General features: G+C 42.0%; 1 protein-coding gene across 1 annotated transcript in view; it reads left to right on the top strand.

Annotated features, from left to right (window-relative positions):
• Positions 1 to 27,047, top strand: part of LOC126474434 (beta-alanine transporter-like) — a gene marked incomplete at its 5' end in the record, with an annotated part of 833,602 nt that overhangs the window by 487,836 nt on the left and 318,719 nt on the right. The window contains one exon of the mRNA XM_050101905.1: positions 20,800 to 20,954. Coding sequence (XP_049957862.1) covers positions 20,800 to 20,954 — 155 coding nt within the window. The remainder of the gene's footprint in view (positions 1 to 20,799; positions 20,955 to 27,047) is intronic.

Here is a 27,047-nt window from a genome sequence, read left to right as displayed (position 1 = left end):
AACACATTAGGCATGTGGCTTTGGTCAGACCAACCGCCTCACAGCCCTCAAAATAGACGATCACACACTATGGCGAGCAACCAGACAATTTACCAAAAGACGCGCTAGGCTGCCGCCACTGCACGGTGAGAAGGGTCTCGCCTACAGCCATTCTGGGAAGGTCTACGCCCTCTCAGACACCTTCGAGAATCAGTTTCAAGCGGCAGAACCCCAGGATGACGAACATGAAGAGGTAGTCCATCGTCAACTGGCTGTCTTCCTCAACGCTGAGGAGGACCCAGAGGACCAACCCCCACTTTTCGGGCCCGAAGACGTGACAAAAATAATTAGGTCCCTCCCTCCCAAAAAGGCGCCAGGACACGACAGTATCACCAGCCAGGTAGTTAAAAACCTCCCCCCTCGGCTACCGAACTCCTCGCGAACGTCTTCAACGAGATTACTCGTACCTGCGAGTTCCCAGCATGCTGGAAACAAGCGGAAAAGGTCGAATACACAAACCAGGGAAAGACCCTTTATTCCCGCAGAACTTCAGGCCGATTAGCCTCTTGCCAACTCTCGGCAAGATCTATGAGCGCCTCCTGCTTATTCCCGTACGAGACCACATCACCAACGAGCGACTTTTGCCGGATTTCCAATTCGGATTCCGACATAAGTGCACCGCCCCACAACAGATCAAGAGACTAATGGAAGCAGCCACAGAGGGCTTCAACCGCAGAGGCTAATGCGGGATAGTGCTACTTGATGTAGCCAAAGCCTTCGACTCAGTATGGCATAAAGAGCTACTTTACAAGTTATGCACACAAGGGTTCCCCAGGAGCTTAGTCAGGATAATCCAAAGCTATCACACGAATAGAAAGTTCTCTGTCAAGGTAGAAACAGCCACCTCCACCAAAAGGCGTATTCGTGCTGGGGTGCCGCAACGATCGATCCTGGGTCCCGTTATGTACAGTCTGTACACTGCGGACACTCCAACAGCTCCCATGGTGCACACCGCACCGTACGCTGACGATACCTCCTTTTACACTCGTAATGCGAATAAGGACATGGCCATTCGTAGGATGCAAATGGTTTTAGATAACACAGAAACTTGGGCCCATCACTGACGCATCACCATCAATTCTGAAAAGACACAGGTTTAGCTGATCACCTGGAGACGGGAGACGTGGACCCTATCAACGCCCCCCCCCCCCCTCCCCCTTTCAAATGCTACTACATGGATCCCGACTCTTCTGGCGCAGATCCGCCAAGTATCTCAACCTAACTTTGGGCTCGAGACTAGTGTGGAAACCCCATATAGACGAAGTCCACAGAAAGGTCTGTGCCAGAATGTCCATCCTATACCCAGTGCTCAACACAACCAGCTGCCTTCCCTGCTCTGTAGGACTTATCTATCAGGCACTTATACGGCCAGTAATGGAGTATGCTTTTCCTGTCTAGGTATACGCAGCAAAGTAGCACCTGGACAAACTCCAGATTCTGCTGAACCGCGCCCTCAGAAGGGCACTGAACCTACCCATGGGATTCCCCACGGATGATATGCACGCCGCTGCCGAAATCCCACTCCTCAAAGAGAGATTCCAAGATCTCGCAAGGGCCTTCTACGGGAGATCTTCCAGATATGGAAATAACCTCATCCACTCCCTAGGTCGGTATTACATGTCCCACGAAAAGCATAAACGTCCCATGACGATCTTCGACGACTAAATCGAAGAGAAAAATCGTAAACATCAGCAAATCCTAACACCAATCCTTAATCATTAAAATACCCAACATCTCGCCAACCTCAGACAAGTAGTAGACACCACCAGAACACCACCACAATACACAGACAGCCAAAAGAGTCAAAGGCAATCATACACTCACAACACACATTGTGGAGTAAAATCCAACAGGCTACAAAATCCTCCATACACTTAACCAAGGAGGGGAAAGTAAAAGGTGACAGGTAGAGACGATATCTCGACACTTGCCCTGAAGATGACGGAGACGCATTCCATCAAAACGTTTCTACGAGACGACGGCGCTAGTAGGCTGACAACCCGTGAAGTCTTCATACATGCTTTCCAATGATTTCACCCCTTCTGAACTACTGTTCGCTTTTCCAGTTTCTCCTTGTTATCCTTCACAGCTTGCTCAATGTGCAGGTTAAATAACGTAGGATATATGCTACAAACCCCTCTCCCTACTCAATTACTAGTTGCTTTTCATATTCTTCGACTCTTATAACTGTACTCTGGTTTTTGTACGAGTTCTATATAACTTTTCGGTTCCTGTATTTCCTCATGTTACATTAGAAAACTTGTAACAATGTAGTACAGTCCACACTGCCAATATCTTTCTCTAAATCTATAAATTCTATTAACGTAGATTTGCCTTTCATCAACCTATCTTCTAAGTTATGTTGGAGGTTTGGTATTGACATGCGGTTGACAGATTTATCTTCTATCCAAACTGATATTACTAAAGGTCAATACCCGTCATCGTTCCCATTCCTCTGCAAATGATTTCTGCCAATATTTTGAAGCCATGATTTATTAAACTGATGGTTCGATAGTATTCTTTCTGTAAGAACCTACCCTCTTTCGAATTGGAATTATGATATTTTTCCTTCATTCTGATGGAATCTCATCTGTCTCATTTCTCTTTAGCACCAGACGGAATAATTCTGGCAATACAGCCTCTCCAAAGGATTTCAGTAATTCTCAGAGAATGTCGACAACTGCAGGGATCTGTTAAATTCTTCCTGAGTATCACGTCCACCATCTCATGTTCAGCTACTTCTTTCTGTCTTTATATGCGCTCCAGTCATATTACCGTTACTCCTGCCTGTGTTCGACGTCCATTTGCAATAACCACTCACAGACGGCAGGTGGCAGCAATAGCTGTCGGGAGTATATACAATGAAGGGCGAAAGAAACACGTACCTCTGCCTAATATAGTGTTGGTGCTCTGTGACCACTAAATGCGGCAACACGAAGTGGCATGGACTCGAATAATCTCTGAAGTAGTGCTGGAGGGAACTGTCACCACGGATCCTGCAGGGCTGTTCATAAATCCGTCAGAGTACGAGAGAGTGGATATCTCTTCTGAACAGATCGTTGCAAGGCACCCGAGATACGCTCAATAACGTTCATATCTGGGGAGTCTGGTGGCCAGATGAAGTGTTTAACCTCAGGAGAGTGTTCCTGGAGCCACTTTGTAGCAATTCTGGACGTGTGGGGTGTCGCACTGTCCTGCTGGAATTCCCCTAGTTCGTCGGAATACACAACAGACATGAATGGATACATGTGATCAGAAAGAGTACTTGCGTACGTGTCACCTGTTAGAGTCGTAACTAACCGTATCAGGGTCCCATATCACACCAATTGTACACGCCTCACACCATTAAAAGCCTTCACCAGCTTGAGCAGTCTACCGCTGACATGCGGAGTCCGTGGATTCATGAAGTTGCCTCCATACCCGTACACGTCCATCCGCTCGATAGAATTTGAAACGAGACTCGTCCGACCAAGCAACATGTTTCCAGTCATCAACAGTACAATGTCGGTGTTGACGGGCCCTGGCGAGATGCAAAGCTTTCTGTCGTGCAGTCATCTAGAGTGCACGAGTAGGTCTTTCGGGTCCGAAAGCCCATTCGATGATGTTTCGTTGAATTATTTGCCCGCGGATATTTGTTAATGGCCCAGCACTGAAATCTGCAGCAATCTGCGGAAGGGGTGCACTTCTGTCACGTTTAACGATTCTCCTCAGTCGTCGTTGGTCCCGTTCTTGCAGGATCTTATTCCGGCCATAGCGATATCGGAGATTTTATGTTTTATTGGATTCCTGATATTTACAGTTTACTCGTAAAATGGTCGTACGGGAAAATCCCCATTTCATCGCTACCTCGGAGATGCTGTGTCCCATCGCTCGTGCGCCGACTATAACACCACGTTCAAACTAATCTTAATGTTGGTAACCTGCTACAGTAGCAACAGTAACCGATCTAACAACTGCGCTAGCCGACCGCAGCGCCGGATTCTGCCTGTTTACATGTCTCTGTCTCTGACTACGTATGCCCTTGCCAGTTTCTTTGGCACTTCGCTGTAAAATATGTCTGGAGGCGAGGTAAATTGTGCCATCGTCGTAATGCGGAAACCGAGTGACTTATCTGACATCCAAGAGAGGATGATCATTGGCAATCGGGCCAAGCGTAGGCATATTTTCGAAATGGCTAACTTTGTTAACTATCCGCGTTTCTCCGAGGTTAAAGTATACCATGCAAGGCGAAACGGCGCTAGCCATAACGATCGCCGAAGCAACTGTGGTGCACTACGAGCCGAAGATGACAGGTATGATCGACAGCTGCGGAGATATATATTGACGAATAGACGCGGAAGTACTGAGCAATTGATCGCCCAAATAATTCAAGAGAATACCAACAATATCTCCTCAACGACGGTTCAGCAAACAGTGCTGAGTATGAGCCGGCGCAGGAGACCCCTACTTCATGCACGTATCCTGACTGCTGTTTATCGGCGACGAACACCAATAGACGTCCTCTGAGTGACGACAGGTGACCTTTTCGGACGAATCACGTTTAATGCGTACGCCGGAAACTTCTAAAAGCAGACATCCTCCAACAATTGGCAGAAGGTCTATGCCAGAGGAGAGAGCGTAAGGGCGTGGACAATGTTATCTTGGAATTCACTGGGTGGTCTTGTTGTCCATGTGGATCAACAACAGTACGCGTCTATCGTCGGAGACCAATTTCACTCGTACGTGCAGTTTGTTTCTCCTCGGTATGATAGCGTCTATCAGTAGAACAATGCAACGTGCTACACAGCTCTCAGTGTAGGTATGTGGTTCGAAGAGCACCAAGATGAGTTTTTCGTACTCCCCTGTACACCAAACTCCTCGGAATAAAACCCAGTCGAATATCTTTGGTATTACCTCCATCGAACTGTGAGTTTAATGGATTCTCAACCGAGAGACCTAGTGCAGATGGCGACGGCACTGGAGACGTAATGGCTCCACATCCATGTCGGTACCTTCCAGAACCTAAGTAACTCCCTTTCTGCACGACACGCAACTGTCCGCTTTGCGAAATTTGGTTATTCGGGCTTCTGGCAGATGGTCACATTAATATGTCTGATGCCTAATATTGCCATCTAGTTTGAGCCAGTCCTTATTAAGTGAACATGGCAGCAGACATATAACGAATTCAAAGATGTGGCTCTAAAATCCATCAAGACCTATTTATCACATAAGCCGAGGCATGAAAAGTCATGGGATGCCTCGCAATGTCGTGTGAGACTTCCTTTTGTCCGGCGAACTGGAAGTGGCGTGCACTCAGCAAGTCGTTGGAAGTCCCCTACAGAGGTATTGGGTCATGCTACCTCTGTAGCCGTCCCTAAATGCGAAAGCGTTGCCAGTGCATCATTTTTTGTAGGAACTGACCCCTCGATCATTTCCCATTTTTTTTTTGATGGAATTCATACAAGGTGAACTGGGTGGCCAAACCATTCAGTACAATTGTCCAGAATGTTCTTCAAACCAATCCTGAACAATTGTGGCCTGGTCATATGGCGCATTATCATCCGTAAACATTTCATCGTGTTTCGGGAAAAAATGGTCTCCAAGTAGCCGATCGTAATCATATCCAGCCAATGATCGGTTCAGTTGAACCAGAAAACACAGTCTATTCCACGTAAATACAGCCCACACAATTATGGAGCCACCACCATCTTGCACAATGCCTTGGTGACAACTTTGTTCTATGGCATCGTGGGACCTGCGTCACAATCGAGGCCTACCTTCAGCTATTTTCAACTTAAATCGTTACTCATCTGACCAGACCACGGTATTCCAGTCGTCTGGGATTCAACCGATATGGTCACGAGAGCAGAAGCGGCGCTACAGGGATGTCGTACTGTTAGAAAAGGCAGTCACGTGGGTTGTCTGTTGTCATAGCCCACTCATGCCAAATTTTCCTGCACCAACCTAACCTATAAATTCGTCGTACGCCTCGCATTGATTTCTGTTGTTACTCCAAGGCCGTCGGCCACTGCGTGTGCCTGAAATTTAGCATTCTCGTCACAATCTTGTCACTGGGGATACTGAATTCCCTAACGATTTCCGAAATGTTATTCCCCATGCATCTAGCTCCACCTCTCATTCCGCGTTCGATAATGTTAATTCTGTCAGTGGCCTTAGTCAAGTCAGAAACCTTTTCATATTAATCACCTAATTACAAATGGCAGCTCCGCCAAGGTTTTGCCTTTTATACCTTGTCTATGCGATGCTATCGTCATCTGAATATGGGCATATCGCTATTACATTCTCACCTCGGTATATGGGAGAGTTTTAAATGCAACTGGCGTCCTAGTATTGGATGTTTGGAACAAATGTAACATAGATCTCGTGAAGCCTTGTTGGGTAAATTTAGAGAACCTGTATTGAACAATGACTGTGCAACCATTTTGCAGCAATTTCGTGTGAATACGTTGAGGGAGATCAGATCACGTATTCACTTACACAGACAGTTAATTTTCCTTCGCTCAGTATGCGGATGAAGAAAGATTGAGAACCGGAAACATTTTGGCCGTGAAACCTCCGCCAAGCAATCTCCAGGGGATTTGGAGTGTGAAAAAACGCTGTCTGTCCGCAGTACCTCGAGATTAAATAATTATATCGAGGTGAGGCTTTCGCGAAGCTATAGCGGACGATATGGTGAACGTTCTGTCGTTCGCAAGTAATTGTTTATAGTTTATAGTCGCTGAATTACGATACTGATTTCGTTTTCAAGGTTCCATACCTCAGTCGGTAAGTACAAAATGCTTTCAGGGTCACTTTGTTGTCCGTCCGTCTGCCCAATCGTTACAAACTCGTTTTCTAAGGAACAGGTAAACGTATCAAGTTCACGTCTACGATACTTACTGATATCTATGATTCTTTGGGGTTGTAGATGACTGAAGTTTCTAAGTCAATGCAGTCAATAGATCAGCCATTTACGTCATATTTTTTGACACTCGCAGCCTCACTCATCAAATCCTGTAAGGTAATACCGGTTGTCCCATTGCAACCAAAGGAAAAAAAAAATACGAATATTGTAAATTTGTAGTTAAGTCACATGAAAAAAGTTTTGTTATTTATCATCAGACTGGCTATCCACCCCTCTGCTAAGACCCTTTTTATCAGAATCATGTGTACAAGTTGAAATCTATGTCACATACTAATATCTATGGACTCTTGGCTGAGTAGTAAATACAGCCAAAAGATACGACTATTTGTATCACGTGTTTTGAGTGTCGCATGCTCAACGATCAAAGCCTATAGAGGACTTCACGTCGGTCCTGAAACTTGAAATTCTTCAAGAAGCGAGGATTCGCAGTACAACCAAAGGAAAAAAACCCAACCCTATTAATCTGTAATTATTTCACATGTGTCGTTTTACCAAAAGTCAGAAGGTATATCGTCAAACCAAACCAACGTGGATAGTAGTTTCTTGCCACTCTTAGAAATTCTGATGGAATTCTGTCTATTGCGCCTGCCTTTATTTGTTCTTAAGTCTTCCAAACCTCTTTTAAATTCTGGTTCTAATACTAGATCCTCCTGTCTCTTCTATATTGACTAATCTTTCTTTTATCACTTCAGACAAGTCTTCCACCTCGTAGAGGCCATCAGTGTACGCATTTCAAGAATCTATTTTCTCCTCTGCATTCAACAGTGGAATACCCTTTGTGCTCTTAATATTTACCATCCTTGCTTTTAATTTTACCGAATGTTGTTTTGACTTTTCTGTATACTGAATCAGTCCTTCCTACAATTATTTCTTTTTCCATTCCTTTATGCTTTTCATGGAGTCATTTCGTCTTAGTTTCCCGGCACCTCCTATTTATGTCATTCCTAAGCGGTTTCTGCTTCTACATTCCTGAATTTCCCTCAACACTTTTGTACTCCATTCTTCCATCGATTAACTGAATTTTTTCTTCCATTACTCTTTGTTTCTTGAAAATTACCTTCTTTGTACCTCTGTATTTCTGTTTAACGTCTGTGACTGCCCTTTCTAGAGATGTCCATCCCTCTTCAGCTTAACTGTCTATTGAGCTATTCCTTATTGCAGTACATATCGTAGCAGAGAACTTCAAGTATATCTCTTCATTCCTTAGCACTTCCCTGTCCCACTTCTTTCCGTCATGATTCTTCCTGACTAGTCTCTTGAACTACACCCCACTCTTCCCTTCACTACTAAATTTTGATCTGAGTCTATGTCTGCTCCTGGGTACACCTTACAATGCGGTATATGATTTCAGAATCGCCGCCTGACCATGGTGCAATACAATTGAAATCTTTCCGTATAGGCCGGCCGGTTTGGCCGAGCGGTTCTATGCGCTTCAGTCTGGAACCGCGCGACCGCTACGGTCGCAGGTTCGAATCCTGCCTCGGGCATGGATGTGTGTGATGTCGTCAGGTTAGTTAGGTTTAAGTGGTTCTAAGTTCTAGGGGACATCAGATGTTAAGTCCCATAGTGCTCAGAGTAATTTGAACCATTTTGAACCCGTATACCCCAGCCTTTTCTAAGTATAGGTTCTCCTCTAGTGATTCTTGAACAAAGTGTTCGCTATTTCTAGCTTATATTTATTGCAGAACTCAGTTTTCTCCTCTGTGATTCCTAGTGCCAAGCTTATTTTTTCCCGCAACCCTTTCTCCTTCTCCTTCCCCTACAGACACATTGCAATTTACATGACTATTAAATTTTCATCTTCCTTTACATACTGAATTACCAGTTCAATATCCTCATATACTTTCTCTTCCTCTTCATCCTCCGGCTTGCGATATCAGCATGCATACCTGAACCACCGCTGTCGGTGTTTTCTTGCTATCGATTCTGATGAGAACAACCCTATCACTGCGCTGTTCACGAAAGTCACTCTCTGTCCTACTTCCTGATCATAACGAATCCTACTCCCGTTATACTATTTCCTGCTGATGTTAACATTATGCTATACTCATCTGACCAGAATTCCTTGCCTTATTCCCATTCAGTTCACTGATCCCCATTATATCTAGAGTGAGCCTTGTCAATTCCCTTTTCAGATTGACTGGGCTTCCTACCATGTTCAAAGCGTCTGACATGCACTCCACGCCTCATAGACTGTTAAGCTTTCGTACGTTATTTAGTCATTTTCTCATGGTCACCTGACCCTTGGCTGTCCTCTCCCGAAGATCCAAAGGGGGGACTATTCTAGACCCTTTTTCTAGTGGAGTGATCATCATGACCCTTTTTCCATTACGGGGTACATATCCTGTGGATACACAGAATGTACACGACAGACGAAAAATTGATTACCTTTTACGGCGAATGTCACCAAACAACGGGAGCAGCGGCGCGACTGGACGCTGGGGAGTATCGAGATAGTGCTCTCACGATGTGTCTTTGCAAACATTACAGAAAGAAGTTCCAGAAACTGGAAGAGTGGAGAAGAAGATACGCCAAGGGAAGACAGGAGCAGATGATGAAGGAAATGGAACTGACGTTCTGGCAGTAATATTTTAGCACTACGCAAGTGTCGCTAAGACGCATCTCAGAAGTATGAGAGGGATCAACCAAACGAACAGTACGTTACGTAGCATTTCATCTTGTTCACTTTTAGCTCATCAGCATATTCGTCCTACTAATCTTATCTACGAGAAGTGCAAAGTAATGTGGCATAAGTTCTCAAGATTTTGTTTAAGGAAGGATGATCGTTTGCAATCCATGGACGAGTCAATCTTAGCAACATGCAAAATCGTTAGTTGAAAATCCACACTCACTCATTCAAGTGGATAAAAAGAACGCTCTTGGTCTACCAACATTCGGAGCGTGTTTTTCGAGACCCTCATCAATGGTTCCTGTTTTATCGAAAAACATGACAATCTCGAATCCCTAAATAAACTGCTTCCGTAGTTATTGGAAGACATCCTACTTTACATAAGGCAATCAGAAAGATGACCGATGTCCCTCCCACTATGGACATTTAATGAGAGACCCTCTTTAGAGAACATTAGGAGAGCGTTTGAATGGTCGTTCAAAAAGGGTAAAATGGTCTGTACAGTCTCGAAAGTCAGCAGTTCTCTACCTTTATCTGTGATGAATATTAAAAGTGTGTTAGGAAACAGCAAGGACTCCACAAGGAATGAAATGTCTTATAACTAGGGCCTGTATTGCCGATAATTCCAGCTGAAATTCAACTTGCGATATTTTTTGCCTTGAATAAACGTGTCAAGAAACATATGATCCGTGTCTGAATTTAATACTTGATAACATTTAGTGTGACAGGGCGGTCGTTTGTGTAACCTCTTCTCCTGATGGCGGGACAGTGGTTTGGAGCGCTGTCAGCTTAATACTGCATGATCAAGTCCCATACATGTTACGTCGTTGAGGTTCTCTTAGAAGCTCCCTACAAGGGCTACAGTAAAAAGTGTACCATTCCATTAGAAAAAAAAGAGGTCGGTGTCGTAATTCAGCGATAAAAATTACTTGCGAATGTCGAGTAATGCATCCATATCACGAAGTTCATGGAGCATTTTCCCGGTGATATCAGTGGACATGTTTTCCTCCTGTGTCTCTTCTCTAGAGTTTGCAAGTGTTGAGCATAAGAACAGCACTGGTATGCTTATGAGGCCATAGAAATCACTGTTAAAAAAATCACTCTCTAGTGGGCGTACTGTTTTGTAAATTGAGTTTTATAACTGCGTAATAATGAGGTGTTAGTGCTTTACTGATCTGATTCAGTCAGTATTCAAATTTCACATTTGTTGTGAGTGGGTTTAAATTTACTATCGCATGTTATTTATTTCGTTTCATTTCTTCTACCCTTTGTGGAATTTCGGTATATGCAACACATAACATTTTGATATCTTTCGATTTTCAAGGTTTCCATCATATCCTAAAGCAAACTTATGTTCCAGGACAGAAGTCTTGCACTTGAGGACCCGCTGGTGCAAAGGCTCATCACTCGGGTTCCTTCACCGTGAAGGCAGCGCCTAAGCTCTTTCTTGACTTTTACCATTTGCTGCTACGTGGTCTTAGTAGATTTACGAGCGGATCGGCAGTTCGCCGACTTCCCAGAGCTGCTGAGTCAGGGCGGACGTCTGCGGTCACCGGACAATGGTGGCTCGTTAAACCGCCTGACGACGATGAGGCCTGCCTGAACGTTTCCTGCCTCACCTAATTCTTGTTTTAAGCGCAGCGTCGTCATTTGATTAGAGTTACACGTGAAATGGAACGTAAACGAGCCATGAAATGCTCACGTGTCTCTCTCTCTCTCTCTCACTCTTACTTTCTTTTCCTTTATATTAGTCGTATTAGTCTTTCACCATGGGGCTATAACTAAAGAACAATTAACTTAATCCATTTTAACAGGTAACCAAACTCATGTTTCTCTTTCATGATTTTTTTAAGGAAATGTTTGAATTCCAGGCACAAACTGCAACCATTTTAGTAGGCAGCCAGTAAGATACTTTTCCTTTTAGTACCTTTTAAAGAAAGTCAATTAACTCAAGACACAGAGTATTAGGCGCACGGCAATTTCTCTACATTTGTGTAGTAGCTAGCTGAGTTCCTGGCGTTGCACAGATATGTATTTATTAAAATCTTCTATTAATTCACGTCCTCCTGCCCCCGCTCTCTGTCCATCTCCTCGTTCACCACCTATCTGTCCACCTACTCTATTCTTTATACAACTCAATGCCTATCACTCAGTGCCACTCCCCTCCTCCCGTCCCTCTGCACATCTCCACCTCGCCCTGTCATTCTCCTCCAGCCTCTGTCCATCTAGTCCTTCCCCCTCTGCCCATCTCCTCCTCCCCCTCTCTTTGTCCATCAGTTCCTCATTTCCTTGTCTGTCCTTCCACTCCTCCTCCCCGTCTCTCCATCTCCTCCTAACTTCTGTGTTCAACTCCTCCCCTTTTATTTCTCTGTCCATCTCATTCTCTCTTCATCTCCTATTTCTGTTGATCCCCTCCTGCCAGCCTCTGCCTCCACCTATCTCCATCCATCTCCTCCTCTTTCTCTGTCCGTATGTTTCTCTCCCTTCTGTATTTACCCCTGAGCTCTCTCGCCGGCCGGGGTGGCCGTGCGGTTCTAGACGCTACAGTCTGGAGCCGAGCGACCGCTGCGGTCGCAGGTTCGAATCCTGGATGTGTGTGATGTTCTTAGGTTGGTTAGGTTTAATTAGTTCTAAGTTCTAGGCGACTGATAACCTCAGAAGTTAAGTCGCATAGTGCTCGGAGCCATTTGAACCATTTTTTGAACTCTCTCTCTCTCGATCACTTACTCCCCTTATATGTGCCCATCACTGCCTTCCTCCTCATTGTTTGTCCATCTCCACCTCCCCCTCACCGTTCCCTGGTATCACGCTCACCCTAATTGAAGGATGGTGATTCTTGCATCGTCCCATTTCTTTAAAGACAGTTACTAATATGTGTACGAAGTGTGCTTGACATCCTTGTAAAGCTTTAGGATAACCTTTTTACCCGTCGTTTTGCGCACGTACACACATGGCAGATATATTTAACAGATATCACATGTGTTTATACACATATTTCATCAGTATCTCGTCCGCCTCGATAGCTGAGGGGCCCATTCGGTCAGAGGTTTAGTTGTCCTCTGTAACAAAAAAAATTGAGTAAAAGGATCAACGATGAACTTGAATGGCTGTAATGAGACGTCCGCCCCGAGCAAATGCAACGAACCAAAAAAGTGGTCAGTGCGGGAGAATGCAATGAAAAGAGGCCCAGGTTCGATTCCCGGCTGGGTCGGAGATTTTCTCCAATCAGACACTGGGTGTAGTGTTGTGTTCTACATAATATCATCCCCATCGACATGCAAGTCGCCGTAGTGGTGTCAACTAAAAAGAATTGCACCAGGCGACCGGTCTACCCGATGGGAGGCCCTAGCCACACGGCATTTCATTTTCCTGTATCTCTAGGGGACTTCGCCCTGTAGTTTCATTTTTACGCAGTTCAATGGTTATAATGTCGTATCTCCTAAACCTTTTGCTACCTAATGATATAATTTTGCAGGGATATGCAGTGGCACGTGTAGCGACTGTCGGCGAAGCATATTGTGAATAGAGTTATTAGTAAAGAAGCAATTAAAAGATCGTGCTTGTTTCTACTCATCTCAGTGGTTGTGCCGTACAATGATATATTTTTATAGGTAAATTCGGCTGCAGATGTGAATAGAATTAGAAGTAACAAAGTAATGAATTCAAACGTCGTGCAAGATTTGGCAGTTTTTCACGCATCTTAGTTTTTACGTCATATGTACTGGACTACAAGCCGTACGATGATATAATTCTTCTGGTATTTTCAGTGGCATATGTATGAATACAGTCTGCAAATTATGTCGTGAATACAGTTAGCGGCAAGTAAAACATCCTGCTTAATGCGGCGGTTTTACTGCATGGACAGCGAAAATGTAATAATAGACAAACTTTTCTAGGTTGAAATTTTTTTGTATTTTGTCCGGAAGAAAAAGCTACGAAAGAGTTTGGGAATACGTGTAAAGTTTGTTTTAAGTTTCTAAGTGCTCTCGTTCTCTAATAAGGGATCACTGAAGTGCCGCTATTTGTGCGTCATGCGCTACACTTCTTTCTCACCCTCATCCATTTGAAAGGTACGTTTTTCTTACCCCAACAGCCATTCCGTCCTGACAGTATGTGATATATGTACCACGTTTGCTTGAAATACGTGCATGGTATTAGGAGGAGATGTGGAACACACATACAGACATACATGCATAAAGTTCGTTTTCTTTCCGTAACTCATACTGCGTTTGTTAAAGGAAACTACACAAAGGACTAACTGTATCAAGGGCAACGCATCATGAAATCCTTCTCGTCCCCTTTATGTCCTGTGGAATCTCAATTATCTTATCACTTGAGCAATACTGTCGTACATGGGTTTTCCTTAACTTTCATGACGGTACTAATGATTAGTGCTGTTGCTGATGATCATGTGTATAACATTTGTTTTAACGGGGTTTCGGAATGCCGTGTGAGGTCAGTTACTACACTATATGAAAACATGGCGTTAATATAGATTATTAGTTACAATGACGGTGATGGCAAGTCATATAAACAGAAATACTTCTATTCTGAGCAAAAGTTTCAACAGTTGTAGAATGGACAGGTGGATGAAAGCACCCTAGTGACACAGGTTGACTGCGGTTTGGCAAATAGGCTCAGCTCAGTAAGCCCTCATGCAACGGCCAGAGAGCGGCGCTACGCTGTCAGCTGCAGCTGAGACGAGGTTAAACAGCCAACACTCAGGAAGACTAGCGCAGCGTCAGGCTCCACATGTGACGAGCTGCTCGACACTATAAATGTCTTCCTAGTCAATCAGATTATTGGAGTGGAGGCGCGACTCAGTTCGGAAGATATCTAAGCCTGGAGAGCGGCTTGCCACTTAGACAGTCTTCCTAATCGGTCATATCTTTTGGAGTGACTGTGAAAGTACACAAGCCTGGCCAGCGGTACGCCACTATGATAGTCTTCCTAGTTGCTCAATTTGCTGATTTGGCTGTGTGGCTGCAGAAGGTACGCCAGCATGCAGAGCTGAACCAAGGACCCTCATACAACATTCAGTGACTTTGACCTTCAAGGGCAAGCCTGCGCTAATGGAGTGTGCCTGCGCAAGGCATGCAGCAACTTGGCAGTAAGTCAGTCTCTGGCGCAAACAAAGTACCCAAGTCAGGCTGCTTGAGGTTGCTAGAAGTCGGGTAGCAGTACGTTCCCCGGCTGAAAGGAGCCAGATCAACTACCAGTAGCCTAATCTCTAGTCGTAGCCCGTAATTCCGCTGGTAGCGTTTGCAGCACATAGAGACAGCTAGCAGATGACGCATTTCAGGTTGAAAACGTACGTGGGTTACCTCTCGTAGCTGTATGCAGTTGACGCGAGAAACGCATAGCTCTGTCCACCACAATCTTGTCGAGGCATCAGCCCTCGTCAAGTAGAACAAGAAAGTAGCCCAGCGTCAGGCCTGGAAGTGAAGAAGTCCATGTCACCAAGGTTGCAGTCTACTTCTGTGCTTCCACGCTTTACCACTCTGGTAGCAGTTTTTTGTTGCGCTGGCTGATACCGTTTGTTGCCTACTAACCTCTCCTTTCTCCACGTTCGCTAAGTCTTCTCAAGTTAACCTGTAGCTTTCTGTTTCTAGTGTCTCAACCACGGGTTTTCGACGGCAAGCGTAGAGGCTTGGCGTAACACTGATTCAAATATCTGTTGCCAGGTGTGAACCATACCTCTGAATCCTGTTGTGTTTCCGATTGCTCTGGATCAGTACTTCTGAGAGTAGCAGGGTTTTCCGATACTGAGAGTAGACGTATTACTGGAAACAAACTGCGTAGGTAACCAGTGGTCCCTCACCTTGGTACAAATTTCTGCCGCAGCCCTTGTGCAATTCATTCACATACCAACACTCAGCTATTGACAGCTAATTTTACAGGATGACGAATCTGTGTGTATTATGAAACACATAGTAAAATGCTAATACGCGTTGTAATGAACAGGAATCGAAATCCAAATGATCCCACGCTGGACGCCAAATATAAAGCAAAAGTTCAAAGCAATGATAAAGCAAAAAAGCATTTACATTATTATAATATTTCACAAATCATGAATGGAATTAAGACTGATTTGATTAGCCATAGAGACGACTTAGCGACGCAGGGCGTGGGAGTGAGCGTTATGTCCAAGTTTGGGGGTATGATGCACCATGTGCCGTGTGTTAGTTTCCCGCTGGGTCTCATGCGGTGACAAGTGTCCACTGTTTGACTGATTGCAGCTTTGATCTTCATGTCATTAGGCTTTGGAGGTGACGCTCTGGACAGCTTAACACCGTCCCCCTTCTGCACTTCCTGCCTAATCCAGGTGGAACACTTCTGTGAAGCCGGCACCGTGTTCTTGTGGGACTAATGGGCAATATCTACGTCCCAGCACTCTCACACTAAGTAATGTATGCAGTAATTAGCTCTTCAAGAACGTATCAATGTTATATTTGGAAGCCGAATTCAAACTAGCGAAACACAGTCGCATGCTCAAAGCGCGAGCGAGATTGCGCAGTGGTTAGCATGCTAGACTCGCGTCCGGGAAGACGATGGTTCGAACTCCGGTCCAGCCATCCAGATTTATGTTTCCCCTGACTTCCCTAAACCCATTCAGGCAAATGCCGGAATTGTTCTTTAAAAGGGCACGGTTGATATCCTTCCCTATCCTTGACACAATCCGAGCATGTTCTTCGTCTCTGATGACCTCGACGTCGACGGGGCATTAAACCCTATTATCCTTCCTTCCTTATGAATGCTTAAGGATTCACACCCATTCAAATTAGAATGGAGAGTAATAAAGTGACAAGAGACATTGAAATGAATAGAGTGATCAGACTAAAAGGCAACCGAGCGAGATGGCGCAGTGGTTAGACACCGGACTCGCATTCGGGAGGACGACGGTTCAATCCCGCGTCCGGCCATCCTGATTTAGGTTTTCCGTGATTTCCCTAAATCGCTCCAGGCAAATGCCGGGATGGTTCCTTTCAAAGGGCACGGCCGACTTCCTTCCCCGTCCTTCCCTAATCCGATGAGACTGATGACCTCGCTGTCTGGTCTCCTTCCCCCAAAAACCACCACCACTAAAAGGCAAGTAGAAAAGATGCAGACGTGCACCGAAACAACCCGAAAACCAGCGTCAGAGCTCTTTACGAGGACTGATCTGAGTGATTTCATTGCTCTCCAACTGACTGATTTACTTGACTGAATGAAACTCAGATTGCCCCTATTCAGAAATTCTGTCCATTTTTCCCCAGCTCTCTCCCTCAGGGCACCAAATTCCCTCTCGCATCATCTTTGTCTTTGGTGGTATCAGTCTGCAATGCTTCCCAACGAGCGATCGAAGTAGGGTAACTACTTTTGCCAGTCTTCATACAGATTGTCCAGCTTTCTGATCTTGCTTCGCCGACGTCCTGAGCGGCGACTTGCACATAACATGGGAATTCCCGTACCTTTCGCACGCTATGTCCTTTGCAGTACTTACCGGTGTTGGCCGCAAGTTCCCTAGCGACCAACGTGCTGTTTTTGTATCGAAAACTGTTCAGAATTCCTTGTGTTTATCAGTATTCGCGAGCTGTTGAGGATGCAACGTAGCAACAAACCCAGTTCTCGGTAATGGGAACGCCCTTAAGCCGTCGCTCGCGTATTCTAGACTGTCGGAACTTGGTGATGTCTTGGAAGGCCCTTTTCAGAGGGAAACAAGTACTTCAGTTAAAGTATATCTGTCCGTCTTCTGTCATTCTCGAAAAAGTGTCAGCATATGCAGGCACGGCTTAAGTGGGGCCATTTTGTCCCGAGTATCGTGATGGAAAGTATTACAGTATTTAGCCGGCCGGTGTGGTCGTGCGGTTCTAGGCGCTTCAGTCTGGAACCGCGTGACCGCTACGGTCGCAGGTTCGAATCCTGCCTCGGGCATGGATGTGTGTGATGTCCTTAGGTTAGTTAGGTTTAAGTAGTTCTAAGTTCTAGGGGACTGATGATCATAGATGTTAAGTCCCATAGTGCTCAGAGCCATTTGAGCCATTACAGTATTTAAATTTCGCGGGGCTCACAAGTTCATCATTCACAGGTAACAGTCCTTGTATCACACTCATATTGTATCACGTCTAACTTGATGTTACTACAATTGTTTTGGCATAGGTACTCCTCACCAATGACATTCTCACCAACAAAATTTTTGTGAGTGCATGTAATATAGTTTACTTAATCGTTAGGATTTAACATAATGGAAATTTTCTTATTAAACCTCCTAGCGATCGACTACGTGTGTTTCTGTCAACTGATGCCTGAATATAAAATAGTGCGTACATTTTCGATGTTAAGAAACTTTCGTTCGAGTTACATTCTTGTCATCACACAACGACCAAATTTTTTTGCGGTAGGCGTCGATGTGGTGGTGAATCAGAGCTTTTGCAAAATCTACATCATCCAAATTCACCTGATACAGCCACCCATGGCACTCAGAATATCATAAGTGAGGATGACTGCTTGAATCTCAAATGATTGTTTTTAAATCCATACTGCTTTCTTAACACAACGTCAGTACGTTTCAAACTTCGGTCCTAAGTGAGGCGTCTGATTTGGGCGGAAGATTTGTGCGTCTGATTTCATACTCCTTTTCGTAGTTTTTGTCACCGTTGTATTACATCAACATTCCGTGATCAATCATATTGCTCAACTGTCCTTGGTGCTCCCACGCCCCACTGTACTGTTTTCATTTTGTCGCAGCTTTAGACAATCTGCATCCTTTACTGAGACATCCTGAAATTAATTTCTCTTGACCTTTTACTCTCAATAATACTTTATGTCAGTGCTTATTAATGGTCGTTAAACGGATAAAACTGTCAGTTTATTCATAACTTTTACTATAAACCCGACAGTACGAGCTACGTGCTTTATTACCAATGCTTTACTTTCTCATTTGAAAGGCAACGCCTTTAAGACACTTCCTGTGAATAACAATTGAAAAAACTGCAGTTTCAAGCACTGAATGGATATTTTCGTACTAACACCTTGTGAATTATGGGTGATTTTGGACTAACCGCTGATATTAAAAACGTTACTTAATAAGGACGTTCAATAGTTAACATTAATGACTCAACATTGATAACGCTGCAGAAATATGATTTGAAAATTTGATTGTCATTTTATAAGTGATATGAATTATTTTAAAACTCTTACTACCCAACGTGTAAACTAAAGTCCTTAGGCAGTAGAAAAAAGAAAAACCTTGTGGGTTGGAGAACATTCCTCAAATGGTTGTTAAAGGGCATCATACTCACCTTATGGGTGCAATTTTCTTTCTCCAAGTGCAATTTCAGCCTTAAGGTAGCTACCATGTGCTAACTGTATTTCAGAATATATTAAACTTTAAAATCCTCCGGCGTCGTCTGAAGTATATTTACCAGTTGATAAATGCCTTAAAGCCGAAACTGCAATTGTGTAATGAATAATTTTCACAGCCAACGGCGTACATAACGTCATTTACAAATTTCTACTGACGTTGGACGCCAGCCATGAGAAGTTAATTCCATAAATGTCTTAAAGATGTCCATGTCTTCACAGAAAGGAATCCTTTTTACCTGTAACTAATTTCTCATTATATCTCATTCTAATTTTATATACATCTGCTGACAAAAAACATGACGCACTCAGAAGAAGAGAAGGAAACGATGCTTAACGGTTTGACATATTTAGTGATATTATTGCAGAGATTACAAAATCGACTTAAATTGTCAAAGAATATGGCATTGTGAGTCACCTTGAGGGTATGACGTTCACTACCTCTGGTCTGGATGCAGGCACTGATTCGGTTGGGAAGGGGATGATGAAGCCGGAGTAGCCCCTCCTCAGATAAGCTGACATGAAAGCCCTATAACCGGTCTTTGATTTCCTCGATGCTGGCACATGTACGCAGTAAACATTCGGACTGGTCCCGAGAGATCCGCAGAGGACTATGCTGACTAATGAGCATTCCATCTCTAGTGAAACACACTTCATCAGAGAAGAGGACTTCAGCTGGAAAATGAGAATCGGCCATAAAGCGCAGCATTATCCGTTGGCTAAACCCGAGATCCACAGCCAGCAGGAGTTGAAGCTTACATTTGCATTAAATGATAGGTCGTAACTGCTGTTCGGTTATTATGTTGCCGTACGGCGCACGACCATCTTACCAAACTTAACTGATAGGATCCTGGCTGGAAGCTCAGTCCAGTTACGCTCTTCTTTATCCACGTCGTGAAGTCTTACGGTTGGCTGTCCAGCAAGATCATTGTATTACTGTGACATTTGTCCTGTTTCCGTTAACAGATGGAGCCTTAGCGTGGTTAGATTTCCTCCTGCGTTAATACCCAGTCCGGTACCACCTGCCAGCTTTCCTGAAGTTACAATTTGCTTGCTCACACATGAAAGTCGTAGCTGATAATTCAGTAACAAGATACAACGACATTTCAATACAATTCATCGACTGAACAGGTACATATCGTCATGTAAACACCTACTTTAGTCCTAAAGACATTTACATCAGGAATAATGAATTACTAAGAATTTAAAGATATCTACTGCGCTTTAGTAGAGTTTCCTCTAGCTGTGCCTCATTATGTACAGATATGTATTACTCACATATTCCTTCCATACGATGTTAGTAGCCACGTACACATTCGATCAGTGTTTTACATTGAACAAGGAACTACTAGCAGTTTCCCTTATTCCGCTGTCAAAGTTATCAAGTCTTCTTAGTACTATGATCTTTACCTCAAATTGATACTTTATTCTCTCTTCGCCCTTTCTAAAAGTTTCCGTCAAAGTTATCAATCACGAGATCCGCAGTACGTTCGAGAACCGGTTCACACGTTATACATAAAGAGTTATATTCATATTATTCCCTTCATCAAATAAAGAAAACACATTTCGTCTCTAACATTCCACTGTTTCTCTTTCTTCCTCTGTCGGTGTCTATCTCCCTCTTTCTGTGTTTCTTTCCCTCCCTCTCCCTCTCCCTCTCTCTCTCACTCACTCACTCTCTCTCTCTCTCTCTCTCTCCATCTCATTTTCCTTTTATGTCTTACTGGTAATGAGCACAATTCGTCAAAAGGAGACATGCAAGCATACATTCAAAGCAGTCCTAACGACCAATGCAACTCTAAGCTTCACAACAACTTTTGTGCCTTTTCTTGCATACGTGACGAGAGTTGGGCATTCGATACAAAGGCCTTTTTTGGTGTTTCAGCATCGGGCGACGTCCGGCGTTCTTCATCTACTTGTTCATCGAGTGCTTCTTCGGCATCGCTACGGCATTCGCTCAGGACTTCGTCACATGGACGCTGCTACGCTTTGGACTCGGTTTCACCGTCCCTGCCATCCTTGGAACACCGTACGTCCTTGGTAAGTGCAGACTTGCAAAATGTGTAAAACGAGGCAGCTAAGGCAGGCCATCCCAAAAGTACCTATAATCATTGAATACATCGAGGTGCGGATTTTGCCAAATTATAGCGGAAAGTACGGTGAATTTTCTTATGTTCACAAGTAATTTTTAACGTTTATAGTCACCAAATTACGACCATGACTTTCTTTTACTCGAATGGAACTTGCAGCACAACAACTCTGAGGACTACCAAAATGATTCCTTGTAATTTTACTTTCTGGTACATATTTCTACGAATAGAAGTTTGTAAATAAGTGTACTAATGTTTCTATGCTGAAATGAAATGTTTCATCATAGTAAGGTTAAATAAATGTTTATTGTGAGCTAGCATAAACAGGTATGCTGGGTTAGTCAGGGCGATACTGAACATCTTGCTTAGGAGCTGGGCAACAGCGTGTACGAAATTTACAAAATGCATAATACTGTGTTGTCTGTGATAATATTAATTGTTCTGCTATCGGTTTCTGTCTTTAACCATCGTCAACGGCAGCTGTACAACATAGAAAAGTGGAAAATGAGACAATGAGAAACGAAATTTGATCAAAACCGGGAAAACCGTTAAAAAAATGGAAATACAAAAATTGTAGCAGATGTATCACATGTCATACATGCTTCGACATATGGTACGACTGAGAACCGTAACTACCAATAAAAATGAACAGAAGGACAACATGTGATGTATAGCAATACAATTGAAAGAACTTCAACGTCAAAATGACAGTCTTCACCAAACCCAACAAAGTTGCCATGAAACATTTCTGTGGTAATCAGATAACAAAATTGAAGTACTGACAATTCTACACTTGACTGATAATATATAAAACAATAATAAAATCAGTATAAAGTAAAATAATAACAGGATAGTTGATTGTAAAGATGTACAATATTTTACAATCCTGTCAAAAACGTAAGCTTGTAAAATATAAGCCACAGAGCAGTCTATGAAATTATAGTCAACACAGTCACAAAATGTAACAGCAATTCCATCTCTCATACAGATATAAATTAATGGAGAGATACACTTTGATAAAATGCCAAAATAAAACATATATGTAAAACAACCCTGTAGGCTAAAAGATAAAGATGTGGGTAACAACATGTGGAAGGGGGACACAGATGAAACAAAGAGGTGGGCATAACTGAAGAGAGTTTTAGTTGAAGAAAGTTCTCACAGTTATTTTAAATTATGAATAAAATTACTTAAGGAACTTTTACTTTTGTGTTCCACCAACTCATTGAGTTAGGAGAATAAGTCATCCACTACGTACACAATCATCTATCATACAGATAAAAATTAATAAAGAGATATGGTATGACAAAAAGTCAAATTAAAGCTTATATGCAAAAGAGACCTGTAAGTTAAAAACCAAGCAAGTGGGTAGTGATAGTGGAGTGAGTGTCGAGGGGAAGGGAGAGGGCGCAGATGAAATAAAAAAGTGGGGGAATAGATTAGGAGAACTGTAGTTTAAGAAGGTTCACTCAAGTATTTGACACTGTCAGTGAAATTATTTGAAAGACTCTTGTTTTTGAGTTGCACCTGCTCATTGAGAACTTTTTCTGGATGAATAATTCTATTTTCTAAACTCTCTGTCTCTTCTAGAAAATTCATAATGACACCATTTCAGCTCCAAGCAACGTTTCCATCTGATAAGCAGTTCTATCTAGTTCGATTCTGTGATCTTCAATGTGTACTTAATGCAGAGGTACTACTTAGATAGAGATGTTCATTAAATCTATTTCTTAATGTCCTTCCTGGTCAATATACATTTCCTCACATTGGAAACAACGCATTTTGTACATATCTGGCTGATAGTAAGTTCATTCTTGGTGAATATTGTGGTGTAATATTTGCCCTAAATTATCTTCAGTTTGTAATGATACTGTCATGTGCCTTCTTTAAAATAAATGTTTGATTTTATCACACAGTTTTCCACAATATCGAAATGTAGCAAACTTCAGATTTGCCCTAACGTTTATCATTTGGCTAAAGAACTAAAAATACCTGCCCAAAGATTGGCTGCCCAAGGATTGGCCAAAGATAAAGATAGACCAAATTTGAGATTTGCTACAATTCCATAATGTGGAAAAAAGTACCTCATAAAATAAAACATTTATTTAAAGAAAAGAACACTATAGTTTCGTTTCAAACTTGCGATAATTTAGGGCAAAAATTACATCACAATATACATCAAGAATCAGTTTAAGATCAATTAGGTGCGTATAAAATTAGTTGTTTGTGGTGTGACAGAATTTGTATTGACCAAATGGGAAGAAATTTAAAAATTAGATTTAATGAGTATTTATATCCAAATAGTACCTCTGTATTAAATATTTATATAATATCATAAAATCTTACAGTGAACAGGACTGCTGATCAGGTGGAAATGTTGCATAGAGTTCAAAAAGATGTAACTATAAAAGATGTAACTATGAAACTCCTGGAAGAAACAGATTTTTGAGAATATGATTATTCATCCAAAAAAAGTTCTCAGTACTCAGGTGGAACGGAAAAACAAAAGTTTCTTAAATAGTTTCATTGACAGTTCCAAATGTGTGAGTGGACCTTCTTAAATTACAACTCTCCTCAACTATGCCACCTTGTTTTCATTTCATCCATGTGTTCCCCTACCCACTCCCCCATCCCCCTTGCCAGTACCCGCTTTCTCATTTATATCCTACAGGTCTGATTTACATATACGTTTTACTTTTACATTTTATTGTACCATATCTCTTTATTAATTGTTATCTGTATGATAAATGGAATTACTAATACAATTGATTGAGTAGACATTGGATGACACATTCTTCTAACTAATGCATAACTATTGAGATGTTCTTCACACGTATTTGTTTTATTTTGACTATTAATACTATAGCTTTTTATTAATATCTATCTGTGTGATATAAGGAATTTCCTTCACATATTGTGATTGTGTGGACTATAGTTCCATGGACTGCTCTGTAGGTCGCTTTTCACATATTAGATTTACGACTAGATAAGAAAATGATGTAATTTTTACATTCAATAATCCTGTTACCCTTTTAATTTATATTTATTTTATTAATACTTTAATGTAAAGTCAATCAAGTGTAGAACTGTTAACACTATATTTTTGTAATCTGATTACCACACAAGTGTTTAACGGCAACTTCCTTGGATTTCGTCAAGACTGTCAATTTTGACTTTGAAGTTCTTTGACTTGTATTGCTATGCATCACATATTGTCCTTTTGTCAATGGGCTATCATATTTTAACCTTGCTACAATTTTTCCTTTTTATTGCTAGTTATGGTTCACAGTGGTAACCCATGTCAAAGTACGTATGATATGTGATACATATGCAATAATTTTTGTATTTCCATTTATTTAACGTTTTTTTCCTGTTTTGATCACACTTCGTTTCGCATTGTCAGATTGTTCACTTTTTTATGTTGAACAGCTGTTATTATTTTGAAAAATCAGGGCGATATGGTATTTGCAGAGAGTGTTGTGAAGAAGCAATTGTACTATTGCTGGGCGCGCAAGTGGGCCAGGGGTTGACTGCATTGAAGAGTAAAACGTAGGAGAGTGTCGAGAGAGACTTTCCAGTCGATTTGCAGGGTGTCTCTTTTGTTGAAAAGTGGTGGCTCGGCGAATAATTTGGTGTGGACCGGTGAAATACATGTAATTAAATAGGCACAGTATAAACAGCGAGTTGAAAATCAATATGAAGAGTACTTTGTGCCTAATTTTATTTGTTATGGAACTATAAGAAGAAGAGATTTTGCACACATTATAAACGAACATTGTCTTACATTGCACCGACTACATCTCAGTCTGAGGTAAGGTTCAACTAATTACTTGGTCAGCTCTGCTTACGTTTAGCCACCGTCGTAGTTCATTTTGTGCTTGAATAATATCGAGCTATGCCAAAATGAAGACCTTCATTTTTACCAAAGACAAAATACCTATGTGGGTCCATGATCTTCTTTGCTAATGATACGAGAGAGACCTAACAATTGAGATATTATTACAATATTTTACCTAAATATATAATACTAATTCAAATTTCTATCGTTTTCAAAACAATAACTAACGCGAGTACCTACTTCAGTTTGGTAAACAGCAGTTTAAAATACAGCTCTTAAAACAGTAAGATGTAGTGAAAGATTTTTTGTTGTTGTACTTTTTCGTGGATAATGACTTCTCATTTTTACGTAACTGCAATCAGTCAGGAATGTTTGTTGACGTGTTAAGCAGATAATAGTAGTAATTGCACAAATGATTACCAGCGATTGATAACGAATAGTAATTAAAGTTAAAATCGCATGAAACCAATAAGGCAGTAAGATCATATCACTAACTTTGTCATTCATTTACAGTTGAAATTTTGTCTTTGCAGATTACATAACTCTAATTCACACAAAAGTTATCAAATGATGCGACATCATTACTATCATTTTCAAGCTAAATTATGGCAATCAGTAATCAATGTATATAAAAACTTTTTTGAGTAAAATTAGAGACATTGAGAACTACAGTGAGTGACATCCCGAATTTTCTGTACTTACGTAACTGCGTACTTCTGATGAGATTTTGTTGCTTTTTTATTATTACTAACTGATTTCCATGAGTTGCTACTTAGCTGAAATACATTTGTTCGTTGTTACATATCCATCTGAAATTAAACCAGGGCAATGTTAACCCATTTCGTGCTGTTTCTGCCTTGCAACAAAACTAATCAAGGTTACGGAAGTTTGTCAGTATTAACAAACAATAATTATAGAGACAGTAATTTTGCTCTCGTAATGAGATGGCGACCGTTAATTTTATTTGATTCGTCAATTAAATTCACAACATTTTGCAAATTTATCTTACCAGTGTAATTCCATCCAGCCCAATTTTATATGCAGTTGCTGTAACCATGTTTTCCTTTGTCATTTCTGCAAGTAATGATCATTGGCTATTCGGTTATTATTGCACCTACATTTCCTAATTAACTGTAAGTGTTGGTGGTGGCTATAAACTACACAGTGTTTTCAGTGACATTTGGACGAAACTTCTCAGAGAACTTCAGCGAGATAACATGTATTGGACTTGACCAAATAATATCAAAGCACTGTCTGCCGCCAGAAGAGGTTCCACAAAAGTCAGCCCTATTATACCAAATATAACCAAGGGCGTAACTCCGTTGCAGTTCTCGGTTTGTCATCACCGTTGTCATACCAAGTGATCAAATTGTTGAACATGAGCTACAAAACGATTCGATAGAAACAATACTGCACATTGAGTTTCATCTGGAATTAACAGAGGCATATGGCCGTTTTACAAGGTCTTTCAAGCTTTCTGGAAACGTCGGTGATTCCTAACAGACCTCTTGCTTTAATTTTCGCTCCAGGTAAGTATAGAGGAGGTATGTTTCATGAGTGTCAAGAAAATTTGCGTTTCGTGACTGCGCTCCAAATGTTGATTTAACAGAGTCAGTAGTTACAGTGCGATATGGGAGAGACATCTGTCGTGTTGAAATTACTAATTAAGATAATATGTTCACACGCAATTTATAGAGGTATATTCTCTCCCTTTTAATGACCAACAGTTCTACAACACTTCTTTTCCTGTCGACATTAATGATAGCAACGATCCCACACATCTCACCAAATTTATGATTTGGAGTTTGAATAGGACTGAAAGCCTTGCGTCCTGTGGTGATGTCTTCCAGTAACTGCCGTAGAGGCATATCAAGAAGTTGGGATACTTGAGTGTATTCAGATCGCCAACAATAACACTTGAATCAGCGATGTTGATCTTGATAGGCATGCATCAAATAGAATTAGAGGATTGCTTTTATCCACTTCTTTGAGTCAGCGTGGATTTTCAGCTGACGGTTCGTACATATTGCGAAGACTGATGCATCCGTGATTTGTAAACGATGTTTCTTCCTCAAACAAAATCTTGCGTAGATATGCCGCAGCACTTTGCATATTGGTAGATAACATTCCGAGAACTGAGGCATGCATTGTGAATGTCTCAGTAGCTTTACGAGTACGTTACCTGATTGCTACAACAGCAGAATA

The sequence above is a fragment of the Schistocerca serialis genome, chromosome 4 (assembly GCF_023864345.2).
Source record: "Schistocerca serialis cubense isolate TAMUIC-IGC-003099 chromosome 4, iqSchSeri2.2, whole genome shotgun sequence".
In the NCBI taxonomy this organism is placed as follows: domain Eukaryota; kingdom Metazoa; phylum Arthropoda; class Insecta; order Orthoptera; family Acrididae; genus Schistocerca; species Schistocerca serialis.
Note: the sequence above shows the minus strand (reverse complement) of the source record. Positions and strands in the feature narration are given on the sequence as shown.